The sequence below is a fragment of the Vipera ursinii genome (assembly GCF_947247035.1).
Source record: "Vipera ursinii genome assembly, chromosome: 8".
Classification (NCBI taxonomy): Eukaryota; Metazoa; Chordata; class Lepidosauria; order Squamata; family Viperidae; genus Vipera; species Vipera ursinii.
This window is the reverse complement of record NC_139519.1, coordinates 23,343,059-23,371,050: the sequence shown is the minus strand read 5'-3', so window position 1 is coordinate 23,371,050 and position 27,992 is coordinate 23,343,059. Positions and strand designations below refer to the sequence as shown.

The 27,992-nt window shown below is 42.7% G+C and overlaps 1 protein-coding gene across 1 annotated transcript in view; it reads left to right on the top strand.

Annotated features, from left to right (window-relative positions):
• Window positions 1-27,992, top strand: part of POU2F3 (POU class 2 homeobox 3) — a gene marked incomplete at both ends in the record, with an annotated part of 56,155 nt that overhangs the window by 3,882 nt on the left and 24,281 nt on the right. Inside the window, 2 exons of the mRNA XM_083368131.1 lie at window positions 6,065-6,133; window positions 20,412-20,446. Coding sequence (XP_083224257.1) covers window positions 6,065-6,133; window positions 20,412-20,446 — 104 coding nt within the window. The remainder of the gene's footprint in view (window positions 1-6,064; window positions 6,134-20,411; window positions 20,447-27,992) is intronic.

Genomic DNA, 27,992 nt, shown 5'->3' with positions numbered 1-27,992 from the left:
GGAAGAGTCATCATCCATGGTCAGATAACCAGGGCTTGATCCCAGGCTAAAACAGTAACTTGAAAAACCATCTCAGACAAACCCTTCTCTAGGTCCAAGGGTAAAGTGCAGGAGGAAACCCATTCAGACATGCAAAATTCTGTTATTAGAGCTCTTACAAGAACATACGGTAATCCTGATTTATGTGGCACTGATTTTTTTTTTCTTAATCTGGTCTACCTTCATGGGTTAACACAGACCATGTTCAAGGACTAACCTGGACATTTCTACCCTAATTATGACATTAGAAGGAAAAAAAATTCAGAACTTGAAAGTTAGTATGCATAATCAATTTGGGTTGATGTAACTATGCTGCTCAATGAAGTGTAGAACTGATGGGGTTTTCTCCCCGCTTGTTCCTGTAGAAAGTTTGTGTTGAACTTTCGGAAGTCCAGAAAAAAAGAATAAGAGTCAGAAAATTAAAATCCTGTTTACTATTTAGCCAAGGAAAGGGATCTAGAAGACTGAAGGCTAGATAGCAGAGCTTGAAGAATGGGGATGTATTTGCTTGTTGGCTTATTTGCACATATGTTACCTTGTAGATTCACTTTTCCAAACAATCCTGAAGCTGTTATTATGATGCGTTCCTCTTATAGCATGGACATAACAACACCATTGTTAGAAATGATAGATTTTAGTAGGTAAGTTTTAAGAGCAAGGATTCTCCCCGAAGTGTCACCTTGGCCATAAAATTGGCTATTTGAATCTTCTAATTTCTCTGTACCCTCATTTCCTCTTTTATCCCGAATTTCTGAGCAAATGGAAATTGCTTTCGAAATCAAATCCAGACAGTGGTAATCCTCAGGGGTTCGCTTTTGTTTCAAGCCAAGTTGTTTAATGGTGCGGGAGATGTTTCATCATCTCTATTAGCTTTCATTGAGTTGGGTCTTCTCTTTCACACACCCATTCTTCTTGTGCAAATGTAGCATAGAAAGTAAAGCATTTTATGTTGTATCTGGCCTTCAGACCGAATAAAGAGATTCTAAACGGCCTTGTTACTTGCGTACATTAAGTGTCATTTTAATGTACATTGTAAGTAGAACGAGAAGCAACAGATGGAAACTAATCATGGGGAGAAGCAACCTAGAACTAAGGAGAAATTTCCTAACAGTGGGAACAATTAATCAGTGGAGCAGCTTACCTGCAGAAGTTGTGGGCGCTTCAACACTGGAGGCTTTTAAGAAGAGACTGGGCAGCCGTTTGTCTGAAATGGTATAGAGTTTCCTGCCTGAGCTGTGGGTTGGACTAGAAGACCTCCAAGGTCCCTTCCAACTGTGTTACTCTGAATGTTTATTGAATTAACACTGCAGGAGGTTGGGATATTTTTAGCAGGATGGCAATAAGATTGCATTTTTGTTATGCTGGTTTAGATGAATGGAAGAGTTGATAGATAGGTCAGTCAAATCCTGTCCAAAATGAGAACCCCAATTGCCTCAGGAGGTATACTGGTTTTTTTGCATATTTGTTTTTGTTTTCAGAATGCTTAAACAATGCACATGAAAATGAACAATTGTATTATTTACAGTATTTCAAGTACCTTCAAGCCACCTTTTCTGCCTATGATTAAACAAAATGCTATACAGTTCACAAAATGAGACTAATTGGTCTGTTAAAAAGCAGAAATAGCTCTGGTGCCTCCAAAGCTTTTGAATTGTAACCTCCCTTCAATTTATTAATAATGGTAGTTGAGATTGATGGAATCTGTGATTCAAAACATGTTGCCATAGACAGAACAAATGTAGATACTTCTAGCTGTAGCAGCCTAGACTTCTGTTCTAGTTAAGCTATAATTTGTTAAATATGTGGCCAGGATACAAGAAAAATAGCATATTGTTCAGAGTTTCATATACGTCAGATAATCCCCTTCGTGAGATAGGTTTAGTTTGACTGGGATGAGATACAGGACATTCTTTGTGGTGGATGCAGCATTGCACACCTTCCAGCCAAAGGACTTGTGCTTAATTCTGTTCAGAACCAAGGCCTTGAAAACGTGATGGGTCTGCTGTGATTCAAAGATCTCCTTTCTTCCAAATAAAATCTTTTCTGATTGCATGCTTCCTGAAGACTCGGCTTTAAAAAGTAGCAGATAACACAAAAAACCCATGTAGTGGTAAACAACTAGGACTTCCCACAAAGGGTATTAGTAAGTAAAGTACAGATTGAATGTCCACTCATACAACCGTATACTTCTTCATTCCATGTCACCCCTTGATAATTAAATAAGCATTTGGTGACTACTTAGTGACTTTGCAAATGATGGGATTTTTCAGCCTCAGGTCTCAATTGTGTCACCTTTTTGCCCTTTGGCCACAAATACCCTGAATTTGGGTTTTCCAAGAATTGCAGTCCTGGATGACAGCACAGCTATTTTGGGGAAGGACAAGGAGAAGATGAAGGAGAAGGAGAAGGAGGAGAAGAAGATGAAGATGAAGAAAGAGAAGGGGAATGGGGAGGAGGAGAAGGGGGAGGAGAAGGAGAAGGGAATTAGAAGGAGAAGGAGAAGTTTCCACAACTGAAAAGAGGCAGGAACATTTTCCATTCCACAGCTATGCCCTCAATTTAATGGGACCAGCAAAATGGTTAACCTGGATGCTTATCAAATTCCTTGCATGACAGTTAAATATTTAACCAGAGATCTGCTCACGTGACATTGTAGGAATTACTCGTCACCTTTCATGAACCTCGAACAGAACCTTACAGGGACCACAACCAAAACCTAGGATGGAGAAATGCTGAACAAGAGAAAGGTCCATTTGTTTCTGCTTTCTGCTGAAGAGGCAGCCTCACTTCGGGGTTTCAAAATGTGCCACTCGCCTCTTTGGCAGAGCTGACGCCTGCCTTGGAAACTTCAAAGCCCTCTTGTCTTCTGCAACGCTTTGGCTTGTGCACAAACTTCCCTTCTGCCATCCAACTGAGGCAATGAAGCTGTGTGGGAAAGCTGACGGGTGAAACTTGCTTTGTGGGGTAATGAAACCAGCAAGTCTGACTATGTTGCACAAGGCTTGCTCCTTGTTGGTGCTAATTAATCCGAGTTCCCCTTCCAGAGATCGGGGGGGGGGGGCAATCATTTCTGATGAACAAGGGTGTGCAGGGATGACCATGACATCGCAGAGAAGGGGCCAAGCAGCCTAACTTTCCCCCCACCCCCACCCCGTGCAAAAAAAATATTCTAAAAGTGAAGGAGACACCCTTCTGGAAAGAGACAACCTCGTGCCAAACACATTTCCTAAATGACATTGCCAATCATGCGCTCGGTTGCAAGCCCAAAGGTGTGTGCTCACCCAAGGAATTCACAAGGCAGTTAGCTGCTGATGCTACCTGGGACGAGATGCTTTTCCCGTAACCAGCTTGTTTGATGTTAAATCCAATTTAATTATAACTGGCAGCTTGGCAATCGCTCCGAGCATCCTCATCTGGAATCTCCATTCGGCTTCTTTGTACTGGAGCCAAAAGTCAAAGAAAACTGGGAACAGGTGTTCTTAGAACTCATGCGTTCCAAGCTCAGATTCTATCAGGATTGGCATTCGATCAGGACAGGGCACTCAAAAGCAAATGGCTGCCCCTCGATGCCGCAGCAGATGGCAAGGGGTGAAAACCTGTGCCAACAGGTAGACGGGCTGAGCACTGTTTGTTCAGCTCAGCTCAGCAACCTCACGTCTCTATTGATCCACAGGCTCTGAGCATGCACGGAGTGTGTCCTTTGGATGCAGTGCTCTCTTGCTGTTTAACTGGGGTGCAATTCCACCCCTGCAGAAGAAGTTTCAATCTTGCCCAGATCGCCAGGTAAAAGAATCGGAGAACAGGTGGCAGAGAAAAAAAAAGAACACCTTTGTCGACCCAGGGCCCTCAAAAGTAGAATTTCCATGTAGTAGAAATCCTACCGAGAAATAGGCAAATGGGAGGGCCTGGTGAGCAGTCTCGGGGCCAATCTCCTTCTACAAACCAGGCTCTTGCACTGAAAACATCCCAGGCGAGTCTTGTTTTGGATTAAGAGGGGCAGCTTATTGGAACTTTGGGACTGATCCCAGGCCTAACATAATTTTTTAGACTGGAAAGGTTATCCTGTTTGTGAGGCTCATCGTATTAAAGCAGAGTTTCCCCCCTGCAAGGCAGTTTTAAATTGTTTAAAATTTGTGATAAAGCCAATCCAACATGAAATGGTGAACTTGATGGTTTGTTCCCAGTTTTCCAGGGCAGGACCAAGCAGGAATAATAATAATAATAATAATTATTATTATTATTATTATTATTATTATTATTATTATTATTATTATTATTATTATTATTATTTACTTTGAACAGTGGCTAAATGAATGAACATAAGTCAAGGACTACTTGTATTTCTTTTGAGCATCTTTTTTCCTAAACTCTTGAATTATCTTTTGCTATTGCTGGTCATTCTGTGGACTTGTGCCTGCAAGATGCAGAAGCTGTACCACTTCCTTCTTCAGCATGCTGTAAAAAGAACAATTACATGTTGTGGACCTTGGCTGAACTAGTAGCTTTGTCTTTTTCAAAGGAAACTCTCACCTGACCAAAGAACAGATAACACAGAGTGTTCTGCTATATGTGTCATTCAGCAATGCAAATGGCTCTTCTGTGTTTACTTTCTCTGTCTCTCTCTTTGAAACAAAAACGAGAGATTAGCTAACAGACGTTTATGCAAAATATGATTCGTTGCACAGTCAGCCAGATGTTCAGACTGGATCTGACATTTGCGTCCACCTACTAGGTCCTTCCCAAAGACCTGGGATAGGCAGATGTTGTTCTTTGATGGAATTAAAAGTCTTGTCCCAGGATGTCAGCTGCATTTGACTGATGGGGATTTTGTCAATGCCGGGGGTGTTCAAAAGCTGCAACTGACTCGGGATGATTTTGTCAATGCCGAGGGCGTTCAAGTGATGCACCAGATGTTTTGGGATTGTACCCAAGGCACCTATTGCTATTGGTGCTTCTATTCTTGCTTTCTTTTGCCAGAGTTGTTCTGCTTCTGTTAGCAGGTCTTTGTATTTTGTGATGTTTCTATCCAGTTTGGTAGCAAAGTGTTAATACTTTTGTGGTAGGGTCTGTTGTTTTTGTTGTTGTTGTTGTTTAGTATACCAGGAGTGCCTGTAGGGTAGTCAAAAAGTCAACTTCTACAAATAGTGACCACCAGCTTATGATTAAAGACATCAAAGGGGACAAGGGTTCAGTTGTATGATTGTGACAACTATCTTGGCTTTTTGGGACAGACATGGTCTATGGACACCAGTTCCTACTTGGATTTTTCCGCCTTTAATTTAAATGTTACAAATCTTCATACATTGTACTAGTTCCAAGCAAATTTTAATGCAAATATGTTTATATTATCTATTCCTCCTATTCTCAGCTCCTAATCAGTAATATTGAGATAATTGCTAGCCAATCCTAGTTCAGGATGAATTTAAAATAAATATATAGAAATGTACTTGAGGTAGGCCCCAGATATAGTGCTTGGAGAAGGTTAAAATCCAACCAATAAGAAGAATTATTGCAACTTGGGAAATGTGCTTCAAACCTTGGTGGTCAAAGCTGATTATTTTCTGCAACCTGATTCTTCATTTCTGAAGTATTTCATGCTCTGGATTTTTAGAAGACCACTTCATAACATTGATTGCTTTTCTGCACCACTTCTGGTTAAGAAATCAAAGCCAATTCTGGAGTTGTTGGTTTTTTGTTTGTTTGGGGGGGGGGGTTGGTCTCCTCAACAAATTAGGAAAATGTCTCCTCGTTTTTCTTGTTTCATCATCTCCCTGTCCTGAACCTGGGAATGTGAGGATGGAGAAAGCCTCAAAGGTCACTGAGAGTAGGAGAAGAGAGGAGAGGAGCATACCGTGAAGAGGATTTATGGCTATGAATATTCTAGAAGTTGCTTATGTAGATATTAGAAATTTAACAGTCTGAAGACAGATTATTCTAATGATCCTCAGCTGCTCATTCCGTTGCCTGGAAGACTCAGGATTGGATTGTGCCAGGTCATTAACATCAGCTTGCATTCCGTTTTCAGAGATGAAAATGAACGGTGATGTGGCGGATTCCACAGAAATGAGGAATGAAGGCAATCACCGAGATCCTGGTAAGGAAACAGTTCTCCTCACCTTTCCAGGTGTCTTCTAATGCCTCCAACAGCAGCCCACATTCCAAGAGGGAGATGCTGCCTAGAGATTGAAGCCCATCTTTAGATCGCTACGGTTTGTCTCCAGATTGGGAAGCCAGAAACAAGTTTCCATTCTAGGAAGCCAAAAGTCTCCTTTGATTCTTTCTTTACTGTTTCTTCATCCTCTTAAATTTACTAGGATGACTATGACTTTTGTGACAGAAAAGAAAAGGAAAGAATTTACTAATAGAAGAGAATGTTGATAGATTGGTCTTGAACTATGGAGACATTGGTGCTCTCTGAGCTTGGTTGGTGTCTTGCAGACATTTCATTACCTAACTAAGAAACACTGATGACGTTACCAAGCTGGGTATTGAGGTGTCTGTAAGAAAACAAGCACTGAGGACATCACAAAGGAAGAGGTTATGGAGAAAGAGTTGGTGGATGTTTGTTGTTGCCTGCTTGTGACATTGGTGTCTGGTTTATTAAAGCTTTGCTGAGCAATTTTAAGATGGTGAAGAAGCGGTCAAGCAATCTCTGGTCAACTAAGAATTGATGTGACTGGGTGTGAAGTGATCATAGCCCTTAAGTGTTATATGTCGGGTCTATTCTGCTTAAGTAGTCCATAAAGTAGTCAAAATTTATCTTAAAGGCAGAACGATTTGAGACCGCAGTACTTCTGCTGGATTTTTTTTTCTTTCCTCAAGATGATTTTGGAGTTTGCATTGTTGCCATCTTAATTATCAGCAATCTCAGTAAGATGAGCTTATCATGAAACACATAAACTGTGTTAATAAGGCATAAATTAGTCCATCTTATGCTCCTGGTAACAGGAGCCAGAGTAAACACTTGTGGTTATGAAGTTCAAAGGAATGATTATAGTAAGAGTTATTTCCTCCCGAATGAACAAATGACACCTCCAGAACAGAGCTTGAAGGCCAAATCTTTTAACATCCAGAATTCAAAATTGTTGTCATCCCCTAATTAATTTAAGATTTTTTTTTCAAAATAAGCCATCGTCTGTCCAACTCCCTTCAGTTGACCACACTTCCAAGCATTAATATTTGGAGTTGACTTTGTGAGCAGAGCACACCCTTTCAAATATGAGTGAAACTTTACACCCAGATACTTGAAGAGTAGACTTCAATGCACCTAAATCTGTGTTAAAAATCAAATAAATGTTTCATTAGTTCTGATACAAAAAAAATTAAAGCATTATTGTTTAATGTTGAATGCTAAAATTGACTACAATTCCCATCATGCCTTGCCATTTTGATCAGTGGCAAAGCTCTCTTTGATGGCTGGGGAGAATCTTCCTTGGGCTAAAACCTTTCCAACCTTGGCAACTTTAAGACTTGTGGACTTCAACTCCCAGAATTCCCCAGTCAGGGAAGCAAAGCTGTCTGGGGAATTCTGGGAGCTGAAGTCCACAAGTCTTGAAGTTGCCAAGGTTGGAGACTCCTGGGCTTAAAGATTTACTGTTGGCTTGGAAGCACCTAGATGTAGGACTTTCCTGGGGCAACCAATATAGTACTTTTCAAAAAAAACACAGAAGTTTCAAAGTGCATCCCACAAAATATAGTTTAATATTCCACAATAGACCAGGTTACCGCTGATTAAAAACACTGTGGGAACTGAAAACCCATAGCTTCCATACCAACTATATCACGCTGATTGGAGGACTTGAATGTAGCTTAAAGTGAGAAGAATGTGTTTTCCTGAGAGAGGAGAACTTCAGCAATGATATGAGAAGGTGGTGTCCCAATACTCAGCAGGAATTTGTATGAGCAACACCGGTTACAACAACTTTGGCACACAGTCATTGCAACTCCTGGATTAGCCACGTCTAGGAGGCCAAGAGAGGAATTCTGGGCTGGTGCTAAATTCCTAACTACTGGTTTCCAAAGTAAAGTTTAGGCTTGTTGATTAGGGTGGAATTATTAGATTGTTCATGTCTACTGTATGTGCAACAACATCAGCAAGCAACAAAGCACTTAAAAAACGTTACAGAACTCAGGTAGAAAGAACCAGTTAGAACAATGGAGTAGCCAAGCTTGGTCTACATCAGGGAAAATCCAGGCTTTAATTAAACTTCAAGTCCATTTCAGGAGGAAATGGAACAGAATAACAAAGTTGGAAGAGATCCTGGAAGTCTTCTAGTCCAACCCCCTGTTCAGGCGAGAAACCCTATACCATTTCAGACAAGTGATTGTCCAATCTCTTCTTTAAAATCTCCAGTGTCGGAGCACTCACAACTTCTAGAGGCAAGTCGTTCCACGGATTAATTGTTCTCACTGTCAGAAAATTCTCCATAATTCTAGGTTGCTTCTCTCCTTGGTTGATTTCCATCCATTGTTCAGATGCTTTGGAGAATAGATTGTCCCCCTCTTCTTTGGGGTAGCCCCTCAAACATTAGAACACAGCTATCATGTCACCCTGGTCTTTCTTCTCATTAAACTAGACATACCTAATTCCAGCAACCATTCTTCGCATGTGTTGGCTCCCAGCCCCCTAATCATCTTTGTTGCTCAAGGTGGTCCAGTGATGCCACGAGAAAAGGGTTAGGGTTGAATGGTTCAGCCTGTTCTCTCAGTGCGTTCAGTGGGTCAAAATTAGGAATAGGAATGGAAGTCAACAATTCCTTTCCCCATCTTTTTACTCCAGCTGACCCCTAAAAAAGTTTGAAGGTAAAGTGGGAAGCTTCCTGGAGCATCCTCCCCTTCCTATCCTCACCCATAATTTCTTTTTTTTTTAAAGAACTAAATTTCACTTCTTTCGCAACAGAATTTCAATAGCAGAATCCTGTTGGCCTCCAGTTGATTGTATGTCTCAGTGGCAACGGTCAACTAGAAAATCAGTTGCAAGGTCCATGGTTCTATGAACACAAAGCAAAGTTGGGGTTGACGTTGGGACCAAACCTATAAAGGTAGGAAGTTCATCCCCAAACGCTGCAAATGATCAAGATGTAGGATGTAGAATCACTCAGAACTAGCTCCTGACGAGGTCATCCTTCCTTGAAATTTGACGTTCCTCCAAGTCTTTATTTTTTTTAATTTTCAACCTACTGCCCCCATTAGCTTCTCATAGGTTTGGAGGCCATAGGAGGGCATCAAGGTGGTAGTGGAGGTCTGAACTGGCCAGAAGTGGTTCTGTTGCAAGTTTGATCTTACTTTACTTACTTATCCTAAAGTTAGATCTGTAGGGCTGAGTTCAGCCAGCATCTTGTTCTTCTCTTCCCATGAAATGTCATCTGGAGAAGTGAGTTCCCTCTCCCAAGTCCAAATCTGGTTGCCCCTTGGCTCAATCTTGCTTAAGATTTTCTTTATGTTATTGTATACTGAAGGAAAAAGGCATCTTCATGCTGCTTTATCTCTTTCCCCCCCGCCCCCCCCCCCCCCGGTGCCTGACATGGTCTCCTTTGGCTACTCAAAGGTTGTCCAGCTTGTTCTCCCCCTGGTGGAACAACATCCTGAGTGAAACCTGGAATGCCATAAAATTCCATGAAGAATAAGCAGCTTTCCTGCAATCTTGGTGGCGACCTTGGTGGCAGAGGAAGGTGCCACGAGAGAAATCCCTGTACTACACACACACACACACTCACACACACACACACACACACACACACACACACCTTACGCCAGCAAGAGGGAGTGAAGGCAGCTGACACCTTCAGGGTTTCTACAGCCTGCTGTTTCTTTATCTGCCTGTCAGAGGGTTCAGCCCAAATCCACAGGCCTGGGAAAGTGGGGGGAAAACAAAAAAAAAACAAAAAACTCCCACTATTCCATCAAAGGCTACTATTGATTTGGGAGAGGTTGCCAAGACCCCTTACCGAAGGAAGGCTGGCATTAACAGAGGCTAGTAACCTTTGGCTTCCCTTCTCTTCCGTTCAATTGATCTTTTTTAAAATGGATTTCTTAAACAAAAATCCTTTGGTAGAGGCAACTCCTCCCTAACTCCTTGGGATGCCAGGATGAGTAGGCAGAGACCCATATCTCTTCATTTGTGGTGAGCTCTAGGTCTCTATCTGCCTTGATTGCAACAGCCCAGATACAGAGACTTCCCTTTGGAAACGGGGTGTGGTTGAGGGGAGGGTGGGGGTGAGGCAAGGCCCTGGGTTTTTCGCTTTGTTTTTTTTTAAAAGAAAATAACAGCATGGAACAGGGAATGGGGAAAGCAACTCCAACACACCTGTCCATAACTGAAAGGCTGCAGGGGTTGGGAACCATGCTTTTCACTCCCCGCCTTCTTCTACCGGACAAGCGGGAAACTGCTCCAGGATCCTCTGCAACAAATTTGGGCAACTCCGCTGCACTCAGATGGACTCAATCCACAAACCTTGTGTCAAGTCTTGCTTAAAAACGGAGGGAGGGGGGGAGCTAGTTCAAACCGGCAAGGTCTGGAGCATGACACACAGCAGGTAGGAAAAACAACAGTGTTCATTCCCTCATCCCAGACTTTCCCCCCCCCCCCAACATGTAGGAAATGGACATATTAGGGAACGGGCCAAAGTAGGGTTCTTCTGCCAGCAAGATGTTTTCAACAGTTGAGGGATGCCGTTGCATGTTTTCCCTTCCAGTGGGAAGCTCAGGGCTTGTTTACCTCTTCTCTGCTGTTTTGGTAAACGTAGATCCGTCTGCAGTTAGGATTTCTTTTCTTCCTTAAGGCATTGGCTGTCATGAGAGAGTGGGGGCAGTAGAAGGCAGTTTCACTAGGAAGTTCAGGTCCCCACCATCTCCAGGAATCTGCTGCATCCTGTCAAACTCTTTGGCATGAAATGTCTTCTTAAATTCAAGCTTAGGAATCACCTGCATGACACTGAGCAGAAGCAGAAGACACTTTTCTCAGTTGTAACAAAGGGAAGGGAGGAACTTCTGGAGATAAACATCTCTGTCTCCCCACTGGACTACATGAACCAAGACAGTGATGAGTGCTACATCGCTTTAGAGGCGTCATACTACTCAAATAAGGAGGAGTTCTTTGCGTAAGCAGAAGGACTGTAGTTCAGGTGTCCATCACTTCTAGGTTTGGGTGGTCATTCTGTTCTCCCGTCTCTTGTGATCCTGTAGGACTCGTTTCATCCAAAGCTACTACTTTGGGATTTCAGCTACCTTGTCTTTTGTTGGCCTCTGTTTCAATTGACTTTGATTTCTCCAGGTTTCATGAGCTTCCCAATCACTCTTGCCTGGAGTGACTGTCAGAGATCTAAACTATCAAGTGTCCAAAATATTTAGAGTTTAGTTTCCATTATCTCAGGAACCTTCACACACTCGTCTAAACTTGCCAACTGAAATCAACACTGCTCAAGATAAATTCCAGTCCTGACTTTGTATAAATCATATATAATCCTATATTATCTAAAGTCAGATATAATCTAAGCTGGGGTTTTTATACCTTGCAGAAACCTGCTGATCAGGTTGCAATGACCAGGTGCCCAGTAACATTAATCCAAGGTTTACTTAACTACGATTTGTTGGACAAACATGATGTCTGTGCATAACCCAAAGGGCCACAAGATCCACATGGACTGTGTATGTTCTTCCCAATGTACCCATCCCTAAAACAAACCATGTAACAAAGCTTGGATAGCACACCCCAGCTGGGATCCTTATGCCAATTACGGAGCAACTGGTTGCTATGGCAATTCTGGGCTGTAGAACATTTGCATAAAGCAGCTGATTTCCATAATGGAGCTCTGAACCAGACAGGGGTAAAATTTCCATACAGGGCCAGCTCCACATGAAGAAGAAGTCCGTTGAGGTGGAGGATTAAGGGAGGGTGAAGATTTGAATATCAAATGAAGAGACATCCTGGAATATGGAAACAGGACAATAGGTAGTAGGACTGGGCACAAGGAAGAGGAGAAGGAGGAAGAGGAGGAGGATCTGATGAAGAAGGACCAAATATAGAAGAGACAAGGATGGAGATAACGGTCCATTGAAGGTACCAAATCTTCACTTAGGACCAAGCCTTCCTTCTGTCCTAGATGGAGATATGATATCAGTGGTGGGATTCAGCCGGTTCGCACCACTTCGGCAGAACCAGTAGCTAATTTTTTGTTGCCCAGGCCCAGGACAGACTTCCAGAAGCGGCATCCACACAGAGAACCGGTTGTTCATATATTTGAATCCCACCACTGTATGATTTGCAGAGGTTTTGCATATCATGAGCCCCCACTCACACCCCCAGACAACATATAATGGCTGGAGCAATATACAAAAGGAGTCAATAAACCAATAAGCTTATCTTTCCTTCTACATGACAGAAAATGATGTGGCTCTGATTTGGAGTAGGAAGAAGCTTTTGTACGAGAAAGCTTTATTGTGGGACGTTCTCCATATTGTTCCAGCTCAAAAAAAAAAAGCACGCTTAAACAATTTTCATCCCACTAGAAAAGATAGAAGGAGACTTTCTCAGTGAGTCAGTCCTAGTGATGTACCAGAAAATTTATTTATTTATTTTATTTAGTTATATTTATATACCGCCCTATTCCCTGAGGACTCAGGGCGGTTTACAGGGAATTAAAAATCCAAGATACAAAAATTAAGAACAAATTAAAAAGTATTAAATTAACCCTGTAGTCAGTTAAAAAACCCCAAATTAAAAAACCCCAAATGGCTTTGTGTGGTGCAACTTTACTCTTAATCCTTATGCTGGTGAGAATAGACAAGGTTCCTGGGTAAAAAAAAGCAGAATACTTGCCGGGAATGTCGACTTTAAAAAAACTGAAAATCGAATGGGTCCTTAGATGCTTTGGAGAGGGAGGCCACGATCCCAAATTCCTGATGAGAGTTTGATGGACTCCTCTGTGTTCGCTTTGTGGCGAGGTGGGCAGCAAGCAAATTTAATAAATCCACGAATAAACGGGAATCCCGCCACGATCTGCTCTGCGGGACAGGGGGCACCTGCTTTCTCACTAAATTGTTCCCTGATTGATTTATGGCTTTGTTTGCTATTTGCTCCTGAGCCGCAAACAACAATAATTGCTCGGCAAAACCAAAAATTCCAGCCAGAATTGGGGCACATTTTCTCCTCTCCAGGGAAAAGTCCCCAGGCAAACTCGCAGGGCTCTTGCCAAAGCTGTGCGAATTGACTCACGGCTGGTGGTTGCCAGTTCTCCAAGCCAAGGAAGGAAGCTGCCTCCTCTCTCCACAGCTTGCTGGGACTCGGCCTTGCTCCCAAAACCTTCTGCCTCATGCCTGGATTTGTGGTGGATCCAGTTCAGTTGGAATAATTGGGAGCCTTCTCCCCTGAGACATCTGTTCAAAACCTACCCACCCTCCGTGTTTCTTCTCCATTGGAAAGATGTTGGCCCCAAAGTCAGCCACACTGAACCCTTTGGCTCTTTTCCAAGAGGGATGAAACCAAAGAAATTGCAGTCTCAATCAATGAGCAAGACGGGGTTTCGCTGCTGGGATTCCAGCTCTATGGAAGCGGCAACCTGAAGTATGTTCAGAAGGGATTAAACCCATGGAAGCCAAGGGGGCTTCATTCAGAGCCATCGGATTGCCCTGGAAATATGGTCCAGTTTTGATTCCTAACAGCAGTTGCAAATTGTCTGGTAGAAGCTGATGTCCACGGCTAGAGGCCAGGCGGATTTGACCAGTTGATCATCCTAGCTTGATATTTAGGCATATTTCCCCGTTTCAAGAAAAGTTGAGCAGCCTTCCTTTACAACTGGCACCAAGCTTTGAATACCTTCCTTTGCTCCTTTCTCTTTTGGTGAACCGCATACAGACGTGCTCTCTGCCCTACTTTTAGTCTTGCTTCACTTCTAGGGAATCCTTCTGATGCCAAGGTATTCATCTTGGTGTTAATCTGGGCTTATATGGATGTTGATTCCTGCTGAGCAGATATTTGGGGGGGGGATGGTGTAGAGAGCAAAAAAAAAAAACCAACCCTCCTTTCTAGCACTGATGATGTGACCTAGTTGGGCAAGGAAACGTCTGCAAGAAAACAACCAAACTCGGGGAGCACCAAAGACCCCACACTTCAACCCTGGGCTACAAATATTCTTTTGTATTGGTTGCTTTGGCTCAGAAGGGACTCATCAGGTTGGCCTCTAATGAACTCCAGAAGCTGCTCTTGGCATGACTCTCGTGAATCCTGGAGACCTGCGAATAACAAAGATTCTCTACAGAATGCATATATATCCTGCTATAGGCACCTGATAGCCTGAAGCTGGGCAAGACTAGACATGGCGCTCAGCATTGGGCTTTGCTCACCTTATGAAGAAGGTAAGGAAAAGATCTAGGTAAAATGCAGCTGCTGCTAGGGAAAAACATGCCTTTGGGAGCAGGGTTGGAACCCACAGTGCGCACGATTCTCTTAGGAAATCAAATCTGAAAGACGGTTTGAAAGGAAAGTAGCATTTTACTCAAATTCAGAAGAACGAAACTCTTGCTTGGTTGACGTCATGCTTTGCAATTTTTGGGAAGGGACCACGTTTAGGCCTAAGAGGTCTACCTATCCAAGAATCTCTTGGCCTTCGGTAGCTATAAGAAGGATGTGGACAAGTCTTCATCCATTTTACCTCCCTCTAGCTGCATCCCATTTGGTTCTATGAGAAGCAAGCTGGACAAGAGCGATTGGCCATCTAGAAGTGGGCATCTGAGACGTTCAGTCAGAACTCAAGGAGCTTTTTGGACGAGGAGCAAAACGTCTCCAAGGAAAAGCAAAGGAAGTCCGGTGGCCCTTGAGAAAGCAATGTTGATTCAGGAACTACAATTCCCAGCTTTCCAAGCTAGCATGAGAATTCAGAGACTTGGGAGCTTCAGAGACATCCTTAGGGAAAGCTGAAGGAGATCTTTGTGCATTCCTCCGTACAAGAAGAATGCAATCAGAAGGGAGAAGAATTCTCTCGTGCTTTGCAATGAAACAGAGGTTTAGAATTGTCCCCTGAGTTGGGAGGTGAGCGATGTGTGGGTTAGCTGGGTGCCTTCCTTCCAAACTTCCCTCTTGTCTACCTACAGGTGGATTTGTGGAGCTAACACAAAGTCCTCTTTCCAGACCAGGTCAGCTGAAGAGATGCTGTTTATTTAACCATTTTTATACTGTAATGTTGCCTAGCATTTTTATCAGTTGCCTATGGCCAGAGATTCTCAGAACAAAATACTATGAATAAAGTAGAGTAGAGTAGAGTAGAGTAGAGTAGAGTAGAGTAGAGTAGAGTAGAATGGAACGGAACAGAACGGAACAGAATAGAATAGAAAATAGAACAGAACAGAGTAGAGTAGAGTAGAGTAGAGTAGAGTAGAGTAGAGTAGAGTAGAGTAGAATGGAACAGAACAGAACGGAACAGAATAGAATAGAAAATAGAACAGAACAGAGTAGAGTAGAGTAGAGTAGAGTAGAGTAGAGTAGAGTAGAGTAGAATGGAACAGAACAGAACAGAACGGAATGGAACAGAACAGAACGGAATGGAACAGAACAGAACGGAATGGAATGGAACAGAACAGAACAGAACAGAACAGAACAGAATAGAAGAGAATAGAATAGAAGAGAATAGAATAGAAAATAGAACAGAACAGAACAGAACAGAATAGAATAGAATAACTTTATTTTCACTTTGGGTATATACTAATTGGCATACATTAAAATGAAGCTTCATTGCATTCAGCTCTCAAAGGGTCACCACCTCCAATATACACTACAGAAATATGACATAAATAAATACAAAATTATGCATACACCCAGATATATTATATGACACAAAGAGGCAACATAGTCTAGTCTGGGTTGTGTACACATGTACATGGCGAGAAAAACGAATCTGGAGAGTTTACCGGATGGACGGCACAGGGAACAAAGCTATTACAGAATCACTAGAATCACTAGCAATACTTTGAATTCTCCTCCCAAAGGGGAGGAACGTACCAGCAAAATCGGCAAGACAGCTTCCCAAAACAGCACTCTATGAGACGAAAACTGAAAGGGAAGAGGGAAGACGATACGGTGTAAAAAACAACAACCCAGCTTTGCCTGGATCTTTCCTCCTTTATTTCTCTGCACAATGGGGCAACCGAGGCAGAGAATCACAGGCCAAGAGCTGAATTATAAAAATTCCCTCTCTTGCCTGTTTTCACCACAGATTGCACTATGCAATTATAAACGTGTGGTAGATTGGACCAGGCCTTATAGATAAGAGAATGAGAAGGCAGCTTCTGCCCTGTTACTGGTGCACAGGTGCGCCTCACCTTTTGGGTGTGGCAAGGTTTCAAGAGCAGCAGGGCCCACTACTGACGTGACAGCAGTGTTGCAATATTTGAGGGCTGCCCCAAAGATGAAGGAGGCCACCTATTCTCCAAAGCACCTGAAGGCAGGACAAGAAGCAACGGATGGAAATTAATCAAGGAGAGAAGCAGCCTAGAACTAAGGAGAAACCTCCGGACAGCAAGGACAATTAATCAGTGGAATGGCTTGCCTCCAGAAGATGTGGGTGCTCCATCACTGGAGGCACTTAAAAAGAGACTGGACAATCATTTCTCTGAAGTGGTATAGAGTCTCCTGCTTGAGCAAAGGGTTGGACTAGAACAGAGGTCCCCAACCTCTTAAATGAGCCTTGGTGGAGCAGTGGGCTAATGCCTCCTTAAGTAACACCAGCTGCCTGCAATTAGTGCAGGTTCAAGTCCCACCAGGCTCAAGGTTGACTCAGCCTTCCATCCTTCCCAGGTAGGTAAAATGAGGACCCAGATTGTTGGGGGCAATAAGCTGACTTTGTAATAATGCCGCTTGGGGGGGGGCCCTAATAAGCAGGCATATACGTAGAATGAAGGCTATTGCTAAGCACATTGATTGTGCTTAGATTGTAAGCCGCCCTGAGTCTTTGGAGAAGGGCGGGATATAAATGGGATTTTTTTAAAAAAAAACCTTCTGTGGAGAAAGGTTTTTCCACGGACCGGAGAGTGTGTGGTTTTGTGTGCTGCCTGCACTCCAGTTGCGGACCAGTTGCGGACCAGTTCCTGGCATGCTGTGGCCTGGTATCAGTCCATGGACCAGGGGTTGGGGACCCCTGGACTAGAAGACCTCCAAGGCCCCTTCCAACTGTTATTCTGCCAGAAAAAAGAGGGGCTCAACCTATTCTCCAAAGGGAAGGAAGGAAGGAAGGAAGGAAGGAAGGAAGGAAGGAAGGAAGGAAGGAAGGAAGGAAGGAAGGAAGGAAGGAAGGAAGTCTAATCCTGCCTACTCCTATACCTACTACTGGCCTTGGCAGCTGCACTAAGGCTGATATCAGCTGTGCAACTCACACTGAGAGAACTTCAACTACAATTAAGGATCCCCAGTACAATTTGGGCCCAGGGATCAACAAGTTGTACATATCCATCAAAATCCCCTGATTCCCATCCACCCACCACCTCCCTAATACAAGGAGGGGCAAAACATTTCCGTCTGGTGACACTGAGATAGTAAGTACAGGCATTCCTTGACTAACAACCACAATTGAGCCCCAAGTTTCTGTTGTTAAGCGAGACATTTGTTAAGTGAGTTTTGCCCCGTTTTATTACTTTCCCTGCCTCAGTTGTTAAGTGAATCACTGCAATTGCTAAGGTAGTAACCTGGTTGTTAAGTGAATCTGGCTTCCCCCCCACCTTGACTTTGCTTGTCAGAAGGTCACAAAAAGGGGATCGCGTGACACACACACACACTCCCAGGGATGCTGCAGCAATCATTATAAATACGAGTTGGTCACCAAGCATCCGAATTTTGATCACATGACCATGGGGATGCTACAACGGTCATAACTGTGAAAAACGGTCGTAAGTCCCTTTCTTCAGTGCAGTTGTGACTTCAAACGGTCGCTAAATGAAGTGTTGTAAGTCAAGGGCTAGCTGTACACCATTTTTGCTACCTCAGATTGAGATTATGAGATTATTGAGAGTCAGATGCTGAAGGTTTGCCTGCCTCGCACCTGAGATTATGAATGAGAGGGAAGAAAGTTGGGGTTGTTCAAATATAAAAGTCAGAGTAGTTTATGAATGGCATTAGCCGGATTTGATTGCGTTTTCTCTTCTTTTCTCACGCCCTCATCTCTGGCCCTTTGTTATTTCTTATTTTGATCCTGCACTTTGCATAATGTTGCTCACTTCCCAAGGAAACAGTGTGACGGGCCGATAATTAGCTGCACACGTAGGTGTCCGTCCAGATGGGATGGACTTACAGTTGTTCTTATCTAGCCTCTATAAATTTAATCACGGCAACCAGCCATGGATGCCTGTGTGTGTGCATTTGTGTGTGGGCTGGAAAGATGGGCTGGAAATCCAGTACAGGCAATTGACTTACCTGCAAAAAATTCTGGTTGCTAAAGGGAGACAGTTGTTAAATGAATTTTGCCCCATGTCACCACCTTTCTGGCCACAGTTGTTAAGTGAAACCCTGCAGTTGTTGAGTTAGTAACGGGGTTGTTAAGTGAAGTATCTGGCTCTCCCACTGACTTTGCTTGTCAGGAGGTGCAAAAGGGGATCATATGATTCCCAGGGACAACCGTCATAAATATGAGTCAGTTGAATTTTGATCACGTTGTCCAGGGCATGCTGCAACGGTTGTAAGTGTGAAAAAGGGTCATGTCACTTTTTTTCAGTCTGGTTTTAACTTCAAATAGTCACTAAATGAACTGTTGTAAGTCAAGGACAACCTGTATAAATATATAATAGTTTCTCAAAGGTGCTTTTTTTCAGGAAACTGGACTTTCTTGTTTTTCTTTGACGACATTTCGCTTCTCATCTCAGAAGCTTCTTCAGCTCTGAGTGTATCTACCAACTTTTCAGATATCTCCAGTCGACAACACGGTCCTTTCAGCAGTGCCAAGAAGGCTCCACAAACATTTGCACCACTCAGGTGACCGTGAAGACACAAATAAACTTCCAAGTGGCCTCAACAACTCTCTAAAAGAATGCAAACGACCAGCTGTCTGCAAGGAGTGTAAATCCTTCCATTCCCCCACCATCCAAGTCAGAGCTGAAGAAGCTTCTTGGATGAGAAGCCAAACGTCTTCAAAGGAAAAGCAAGGAAGTCCAGTTGCCTCCTGAAAAAAAAGGCACCTTTGGGATAACGAGGACCTGGAGGACTGAGAATCTCCATAGACATATAACAGTTTCCCGCTGAAACAAAAACAGGCAGTCATGGGGTAAAACAAAGACCTCGGTTCAAATTCTTCCTTTGTCAAAATGTTTCTCCTCTCAGAATCCACTCACTTTCTCCAGAACTTACCTTGCAAGTTGCTTTTGGCAAACTGTCAGAGGATAAAAGACTCTGAAGAATTTTGTTCCCTGAAGTGTTTGCAGAATGGATAAATAGTAATTATTTTGCCGTCTCCCAGTTCGCTGATTGTATCTGTGGGAATCAGATTTTCTTCAGAGATGATGAAAAATTTAGCCATCATTCAGTGAAGGCATACATTCAGGCCAAGTTCCCATTAATGCCCAAGCTTTGCAAACATTCGCCTTCCCAAAAGCTAATAGCTTGTTAAATGATTTGTATCCTAATTTTTAAACTGAAATAATAATAGTTTGTTTCTTCAGCTTTCCCGGCCTCAGCTAAATACAAATAAATATTTAAGATGAAGGCAATGTTTAGACTTCCCTTCTATGCACACTTATTCTAAGTGGACAGATATCTGTAAAACAGAGTATTATCAGCCCAAAATCAGCATGAAATGTCCATTCACTGTTAGCCGAAATGTTGAGTTAAAGGAGACATTTATGTGTGATTGTAGCTGCCAAGAGTTGCCCTGTGGTAAAACGAGTGGCCAATAAATTTAATAAATAAATTAATTGTACCCAGTAAGTTCTAAAGGATTGAAGAGGACTTAAGAAGATGACTTAAGATTTAGCCATCAAACCACTAAATCTAGCTTTTATTTTTCAAGGCCAATAAGATTATTACATGTTCTTTCTTTTTTTTAAAAAAATACATAAATCCCATACTTTAGGTAAAAAAAGAGTTTTTTAAAAAATCTGCTCAGAGATATTCCAGTGTTTCCTATGACCCTAAATGAATGAAAATGGTTTTTAAAAAGTTTGGCTCACAGAGGCCTAATCTGATCACTTTAATGCTACCGCAAGATCATATTGTCTTGGAAGCCTTTGGTTCGAGAAGGGTTTGAAATAGTCTTGAACTAATCAATGAAGAAATTGAACCATAACGTTCCTTTTCAATACTCAGACCACGAGGGGGAGACTTTAGCAGCATTTTGATTGAGAACGTAATCATTTGCTTTTTCACTAAAATATTCATCCTGGTTTTTCTCTTTCATTTACAGGAAATGAACGGAATGGCTTAGACTTCAGCCGACAGGTAAAGCCTATCATAATCCTTTCGATTGACTTGAATTGCTAAAGGGGTTGTTTTTAAAGAGGTAAAAGAATACACAATTTTTTTGATGAAAAACCAGATTTGTCTTGGGGCAAAACCTTGTCCTAGTTTTACAATTCCAATTTTCCAGTTGCTGGACATCTACGCAGCAAGAGTTGTTAGCTTCATTGTAGTGTGAGAGTGGGGTTGTGGGTTGATAAGAGACTGGGCTGGTTTGCACGATCAGCCAAGGTATTTCATCTAGACTGGATGTTATGTTCATAAGGTTTAAATCAAAACATGGCATGTACACAAATGCCTTCAAGTTTAAAACCGAAATCAAAACAAGCCCACTACACATTCTTCTTCTTGATCTGCTATTTTACTGGTTCAAGAAAAAAATATTCCATGAAGGATCGTAACACTTCCTTCTGAAGCTCAAGAGCTGCAGAAAGTTTTCCCATATATCCATTTATTGTATTTAAACAGAGAGCAAACCCTGCCCCCTTCTATCACTGATGATCTTACCCAGTTGGGTAATGAAACATCTGCAAGAAAACAGCTAAGCTCAGAGAGCATTAGGGACCCCACAATTCTCTTATATGTTGCATTATTTTCAGATACACAACCTCTGCTCCTTTAGGAGCAATGTATGGACAGCCATAGTCCCACACACTCTGCTTTGAAAGTGTAGTCCTTATTTCCAATCACCTCTCCTAAAGTTCAGGTTGCAAAGTTCCTTGAATTCCCATACTTTAGAAGGTTAGACAACTGATTTCCTTCCAACTTACTTTTCAGCATATTATGATTTTCAATATCCTATACTTTTCCCCCATGAATTTAGATCCTCAACCCAGCTCCCACTGCTAAGTTTCGAAAATAAACTCTAACCAATCCCAATCCCCCCCGGGAAAAAAATGGGAGCAAATTTGCTAGACAGTCGTCTGGCTGAGATTGATCATCAATGAAACTTTTCTTGAGTTTACTTTGGCATTTCCATCTCAACGTGTATCAATTTGTTGATTCACGCACATCTCTGATAGAAAGTATTGTTGTTCAGAAACACACCTGCGCTGGCGATGACTTGTTTGGCAGAGGTTGTGAGCTGGGGGAGGCGGGGAAATATTGCAATAGATGTTCTTGATAAGGCTGTGAGCAAAAGCTGTCTGGTCGTTTGTCACATGACACCCCAACAATATAATATTCATGGATGAGTTTTAACATACAAAGGCATAAAAATATGAAGTTAAAATTTCCCATATCGTTGGGAGAGAAGACAGATTTGAGTCGGGAGAAGCTTCTTACTCACCGACTTTCATATTTTCTGGAAATCCGATTCTTTTGACTTTGGCTACTTCATTCTTATGATTTCCATTTTTGCAAAAACTGCTAGTAAAGACGAAATTGGTTCATAATAACACCCACTTTTTTCCCCTAGCAGATCTTTAAAAGTTAAGCAGGTTGGATCTGGGTGGTCCTTATAGGAGAAGCCATCAGGAGACAGAGTTGCCAGAGGCTAGACTGAGAAGTAGAAATAAATGTAGGAAGAAAAAAAAATCTCAAGAGAAAATAAGGACAAATTCTTTCTGTAGCATTGCCAAGGAAACTTGGAAACTCAGCAAGAGCTGAGTTCAGTTTTGAGATTTTGCTTTCCCTTGTACAGAAGGGTGGAGGAAGAAAGGGGTTCTTCAGTTATTTGTTTACCTACAGTGCTGTGTCTTCCGTTGGTTTAAAAACAACCAGCACGGTTTAGTGTTTGAAATGTGCTTCCATTGTGGCAGGCTCCGGAAAGGACAAATTGTCCTAGAAGCAGAATGATGGAAAACGTGGACCTATCAGAAACCAGAAAAGCTTCTAGTAATAAAAAAGAATAATTGTAGCTCAGCATTGAAATGAGGGGTCCTCGGTGCCCTCTGAGCTTGATTGTTTTTTTGCAGAAGTTTCATTACCCAAACTAAGTAACGTCATCGGTGCTAGACCTGAGGATGTTACCTAGTTTGAGTTGTGAAATGTCTGCAGGAAAACAACCAAGTTCAGGGAACACCAAAGGACCCCTCAGAAAAGCTTATTTTTCATGTCACATGAGACATGAGGGGGGGGGAGAAAAAAAAGAGAAAAAAAGGAGAAGGGGATAGCAAAGGATGAGATGGCTAGATAATGTCATCAATGGGGTGGCATGGGTTTGGGCAGACTCCAGGAGACAATAGAGGACCAGAGGGCCTAGCATTCTGTAGCCCATGGGATCACAAAGAGTCAGATGCAATTTAGCAACAGAACAAGCAACAAAAATCCAGGACAGTTTTTGGAAAAATTGCTCAGATAAAATGAGAAAATGTTATCCCAATATTACTTCCTCAGCTTCATAGGGTAGATCCTAAAATGTTATTGCCTTTGATCTCACTGGTGCACCCATTTCTAAGTCCATGTACCAAAGACAAGGTCCGCTATTGTCCATGCCCAGTTGCCACTGAGGGCATCTCCAGATGTGTTGGATGACAATTCCCATCATCTGATGCCAGCATGGATAATCTCATTTACTGGACACTGGAAGTACTGAGTGGTACGGCTTATGCCAAAATCAATGCTGAAGCACTCTCCTTCTGTCACTTTACAGGAATAAAACCAGGACATAAAATAGGAGGGTGAGAACTAAACACAATGTTTAAATCTGTTTGCTTGGGTTTTTTTAAGCACAAGTTTCTAAACCTTCTGACTGCAACAATAGGCTTGTAAGGGTGACAACAGCTGTCTACAAAAACAGCAGCTGGCATGGCAGAAGGATGACCGGAAAAGATCTGAAGTGATTAGCGCCTCTGTTTTGCTAGCAAAACAAGACTTTTGCTGTGCCAACTGAATGCAGAAGAGAGTGTGTAAGAATTATGCAATCTCTTAGAATATTGATCCCGGGAAAAGAGCATTGTCTGCCTGCAATTACCAGAAAGGGCGAAGTTGGCAGATCCTGGTTGTGTGAGAAAGTTGGTGGACAACCCAAGACTCTTTCAACGGGGCCCAGAGCAAAGTGGTAACCCCTGCCCCTGCCTACTCACATATCACAATCTCATCTCACACTTAGAAGTTTGTGACTCATGGCAGAAAACGTTCATCGGAAAACAGCGCTCTGAAATGACTCAAACCATGGCTTTTCCACCAGGCCAAAATAGAAATGAACAGCCTAAGGAAGAATCCTACAAAGGGTTGGTGGCTGAACGACAACTGGGTTGCGCTTTCTAGTAGGAACCTCTCAGTAGTTTGGCTTACACCCCCTGGTTATGCCAGAACCAGCTCCTTCTTCACTGTTCTTTGGAAATGGTGGCCTCTAGCATGGCATGTGTAAACCAGTCAACACCTAGTCAAAAACCAAGATTTGCTTTACTTTATTTATTAAATTTATCTGCTGCCCATTTCACTGTCAAGAGACTCTGAGTGGCTTCCAATACATATAAAGGTAGTCCTTGACTTACCACAACTAAGCCCAAAATTTATGTTGTTAAATGGGACATTTGTTAAGTGGAGTTTTGCCCCATTTTATGATTTTCCTTGTCACAGTTGTTAAGGTAATCACTGCAGTTCTTATGTTAGTCATGTGGTTGTTAAGTGAATCTGACTTCTCCATGATCACATGACCGCAGGACACTGCAACCGTCATAAATAGGAGTCAGTTGCCCAGCATTTGAATTTTGATCACCTGACCTCAGGGATGCTGCAACGGGTCGTAAGTTTGAGAAAGGGTCATAAGTCACTTTTTTCAGTGCCATTGTAACTTTGAACGGTCAGTAAATGAAGTGGTGTAAGTCGAGGACTGCCTGTATAGCAGTGTAAAACCAAAGGAGACAAACATTAAACCTTGGGTATGGAAAGTGAAGGCATTCTAACTGACAACAAAGCAGATAAATAGGAGCACAGTGTAGACGGAGGGAGGTGGGACCTTCTCGGACCTACTAGCCACCTCCAGAATGGGGTGTCGCCCCACCGGGACCCCCAAGCCAGTTGGCAGAGCCAGATTTTCAGGAGCCTTTGGACAGTCAAGAGGGTTAAGGGATGAATCTCACCTCGAGGGGCATGGTGTAAACAACTCACATTGTACACTAAGCCACAAGACATGACATTATGGTCTGACATATTGGATGGACATGTTGGCTGCATGAGAGAACCACCAAAGCAACCTCAACATGTGAAAATGGGGGTAGAAGAGAAACGACAGAACAGAAAGAACAGACTTCTGGGGAGACTTCTTGGTCTCCAGATCATTCTCCTCAGGGTGAAGATCCTATTCGATTGCTGGGACTTGGACGGCCCCCAATCAAAGTTCGCCCAAGTGACCTTTCTCCCTTAGTAATTGCATTAGCTGCCCCTGGGCTCGGAGTGGTTTTGACCCTCTTCCCTGGGTGGAGAATCAAACAATCAAATGGGGACACCGTCCCTTAGAGTTTTACCGCAGCAGGAGTCAACGAGAATATGATAAGGAGAAAAGAGGACTGTCACAACATCAGGAACAACAACAATAAGGACCGGCAGGAAAAAAAAAGTGATAAGGAGAAAAATCAGATCAGAGAGAGGAGGTGAAAGATAAATGAGCAGGTGGGAAGAGGTGTGGTTATGCCAGGCTTTGATGGGAAAGAGGAGAAACCTGAACTTTGTGGGCTATAAAGGAAGATCTCAGTATGAACACCTGGAAAGAGGTCAGAGGTGGGAACATGCAATATTTAAAGTGTTTACCAACCAGCTCATCTTATGCATTCAGAAAATACAGGTGTCCTCCACTGGGATGGAGGGTCTGGAGAATTCACAAAGCAGTGTAAAGCAGTGGTTCTTATCCTTTTCTTCACCCTGGACCCCCTTTATATACCTTTTCTGGCCATGGACCCCCCAGATTTAAATCATAACATCTCTTCAAGCCTTTGCTGGCCCCCTGTGATGACATCGTGGACCCCAGGTTGAGAACCAGTCCTATAAAGAGCTTCTCGAAAAGCATACTAGAGATATAAAGTATGCACACCCAAACAGAAAAGTCGGAGGAATTGAATCTGTTTTGAGCCCCTACCTCAGGGGGTAACATGGAGAAGGTTTGCTTCCGTATCCATTGGCAATTTCTTCTGTAATATGTAGCCTGCCCTGAAGAAGGGCCAAAGAGTGGTTGAGATCAAACATAGCTCTGATGGGGCCTGTGAAAACTTGCCTGACTGATGCCCTATATTGCTTTAATGAATGGAGAGGCTTCCTCTTAAAAACAGAGTAAAATCCAAACTGGGCAGGTTATCCGATGTCAAGGTGACTTGAAGTCTTAATTAGGTAGGTTGTGCCAAAGAGGTTGAACAGGGAACAGATGTTGAATCAGAGCAAAAGCATCTTCACCTTGGGTTGCTTGCAAAAGGAGACCTAGTAAGCAAAGCTGAAGAATTTGCTGACAGGCTCTCTGAGCTGAGGCCTCCTTTTCATCTGAAACTGAATGTGCAGCAAGTAAAACCAGGGCAGAAACAACCAAGGGATGTTGAAAACGTTAAGAGTGGCATCAAAAATGTAAATGCCTTTGTTTTGAAACATCTCTCTGGAACTGAAGGAGTCGAGCTCCCTTTGAAGCGACTGGTTCTTTTGAACATCTTGATGGGGTCCAACTCTTGGCGATTCTGTGGGCCCGGTCTCTCTCCGTCTTCCAAACTTTCTTTGAATTTTTCTATGCTCTGGCTGTTGTCAGCTTTGATGGGATTGAACCTCTGACCGATTCTCAGTGGAAAAATTAAGACTGTGGTTAGAAGGTCCAAAATTTAAGCAAGAGGGCTGCATTGCAGCAGAAGTGAGTTCAACCTTTGCAAACAAACAAGGTTTACTCATTGTTGAAGGATTGGGTCATTCAGTTGCCCACCATCCCCTGGAAGAAAACCATACGCCCACAAGTTGCTTTAACAATTTGTGATGCTCCATCTCAAAACCAAATACGACCACATCTATCATATTCACAAACTATGGTGTATTTTATTTTCTACACAACAAAGGTGTTAGGTTGGGTTGGGTTGAAAAAAGCAGCCTGTCTCTTCTCCATTTCTTGTGTTTGGAAAGATCTCCAGATAAAGACCAGCTGCCGTGTCTTGAGGGGAAGAGCCATGGGAACGGGAATGTGCTAACCAAGAGTGTGAGATGCTTTTGAGTGGGGAGGCCTTTCTCAAATCCTCTGGCTAAAACTTCTAGTCCAATCCCCTGCTTGAGCAGGAGCCTCTATCCCATTTCAGACAAATGGCTGTCCAGTCTCTTCTTAAAATCCTCCAGTGATGGAGCACCCACAACTTCTGGAAGCAGGTGGTTCCACTGGTTAATTGTTCTGACTATCAGGAAATTTCTCCTTAGTTCCAGGTTGCTTCTCTCCTTGATGGGTTTCCATCCATTGCTTCTTGTCTAGACTTCTGGTGCTTTGGAGACTAGCTTGACTCCCTCTTCTTTGTGGCAGCCCCTGGGATACTGGAAGACTGCTATCAGGTCACCTCTTGTCCTTCTTTTCTTCTCAGTTGCCCCATACATTCATTCTCAGTTCTCATCTTTGGCCACATCCTTGTCCAAAGGTCCAATTGGAACCATCAGAATTTAGAAGAAACCAAGTGGAAAATATGTCACTATCAAATGACCGACCTACATGGAGTGTCTACACAGAGTATTGCAGGACATAAATAAAGCAAACAAATCACAATTGCCACAAAACATTCTCTAGCCTGGAGACTTTGTTGGGCTATATTATGGTATGCACCATCCTCAGCTGGTGCGGGATAAAAGTTCCATCCTACACCTCTGGAAGGCTCCTGTGATGAAGATTGTCTTAAGAGAATCTTTGTTATGTTGACACAGTATTTCCATTGGGCTTCTCCTACATGTCCTTGACTGAATATTTCTCCACGAATTAGAAAACAGTAACTTCTGCAAATTACCTTCTTCTTTGGAGGCTGGTTAGGAAGCTAAATCCTTACCCATTCTCCCTAATTTTGTCATGCTTTCATTAGCTGTTGTACCAACAAAAAAGAATATTTGTAACTTGGATTTAAACTGTAGGATCCTCTCTGAGCTTAGTAGCTTTCTGGCCGATGTTTTATTACCCAACTAGGTAACGTCTTCAGGGCTGGAAAGGAGTAGATTTGGCTCTCTGTCCCACATCCTTCTATCACTGATGATGTTAGCTAGTTGAGTAATGAAACTGCAAGAAAACGACCAAGTTCAGAAAGCACCACAGACCCCACAATTCACTATCGCCTTCTGCTATGTCACCTAACGTATTTGGGGTCATTTTGTTTATATAATGACATCATCTGCAATCTGATTTGGCGACATGGACTCACAAAGCAACTCAGACCGAGGACCAGATCTGGAGAACTTAATTCAAGGGAAAGTCTGAAGCCCATTTTTCAACTTAACTAAATTCCAGATAGAAGCAATGCATGAGGAGGCACCTACATTGGCAGAAACATTCCCCTGTGTTGAAATTTCATTTAATTTCTATCAGATTCTGGATTACAAGGTAGCATGTTGGATTGCTTTACTTCTGAATTGGTTTTCTTCCATCATCTATTTT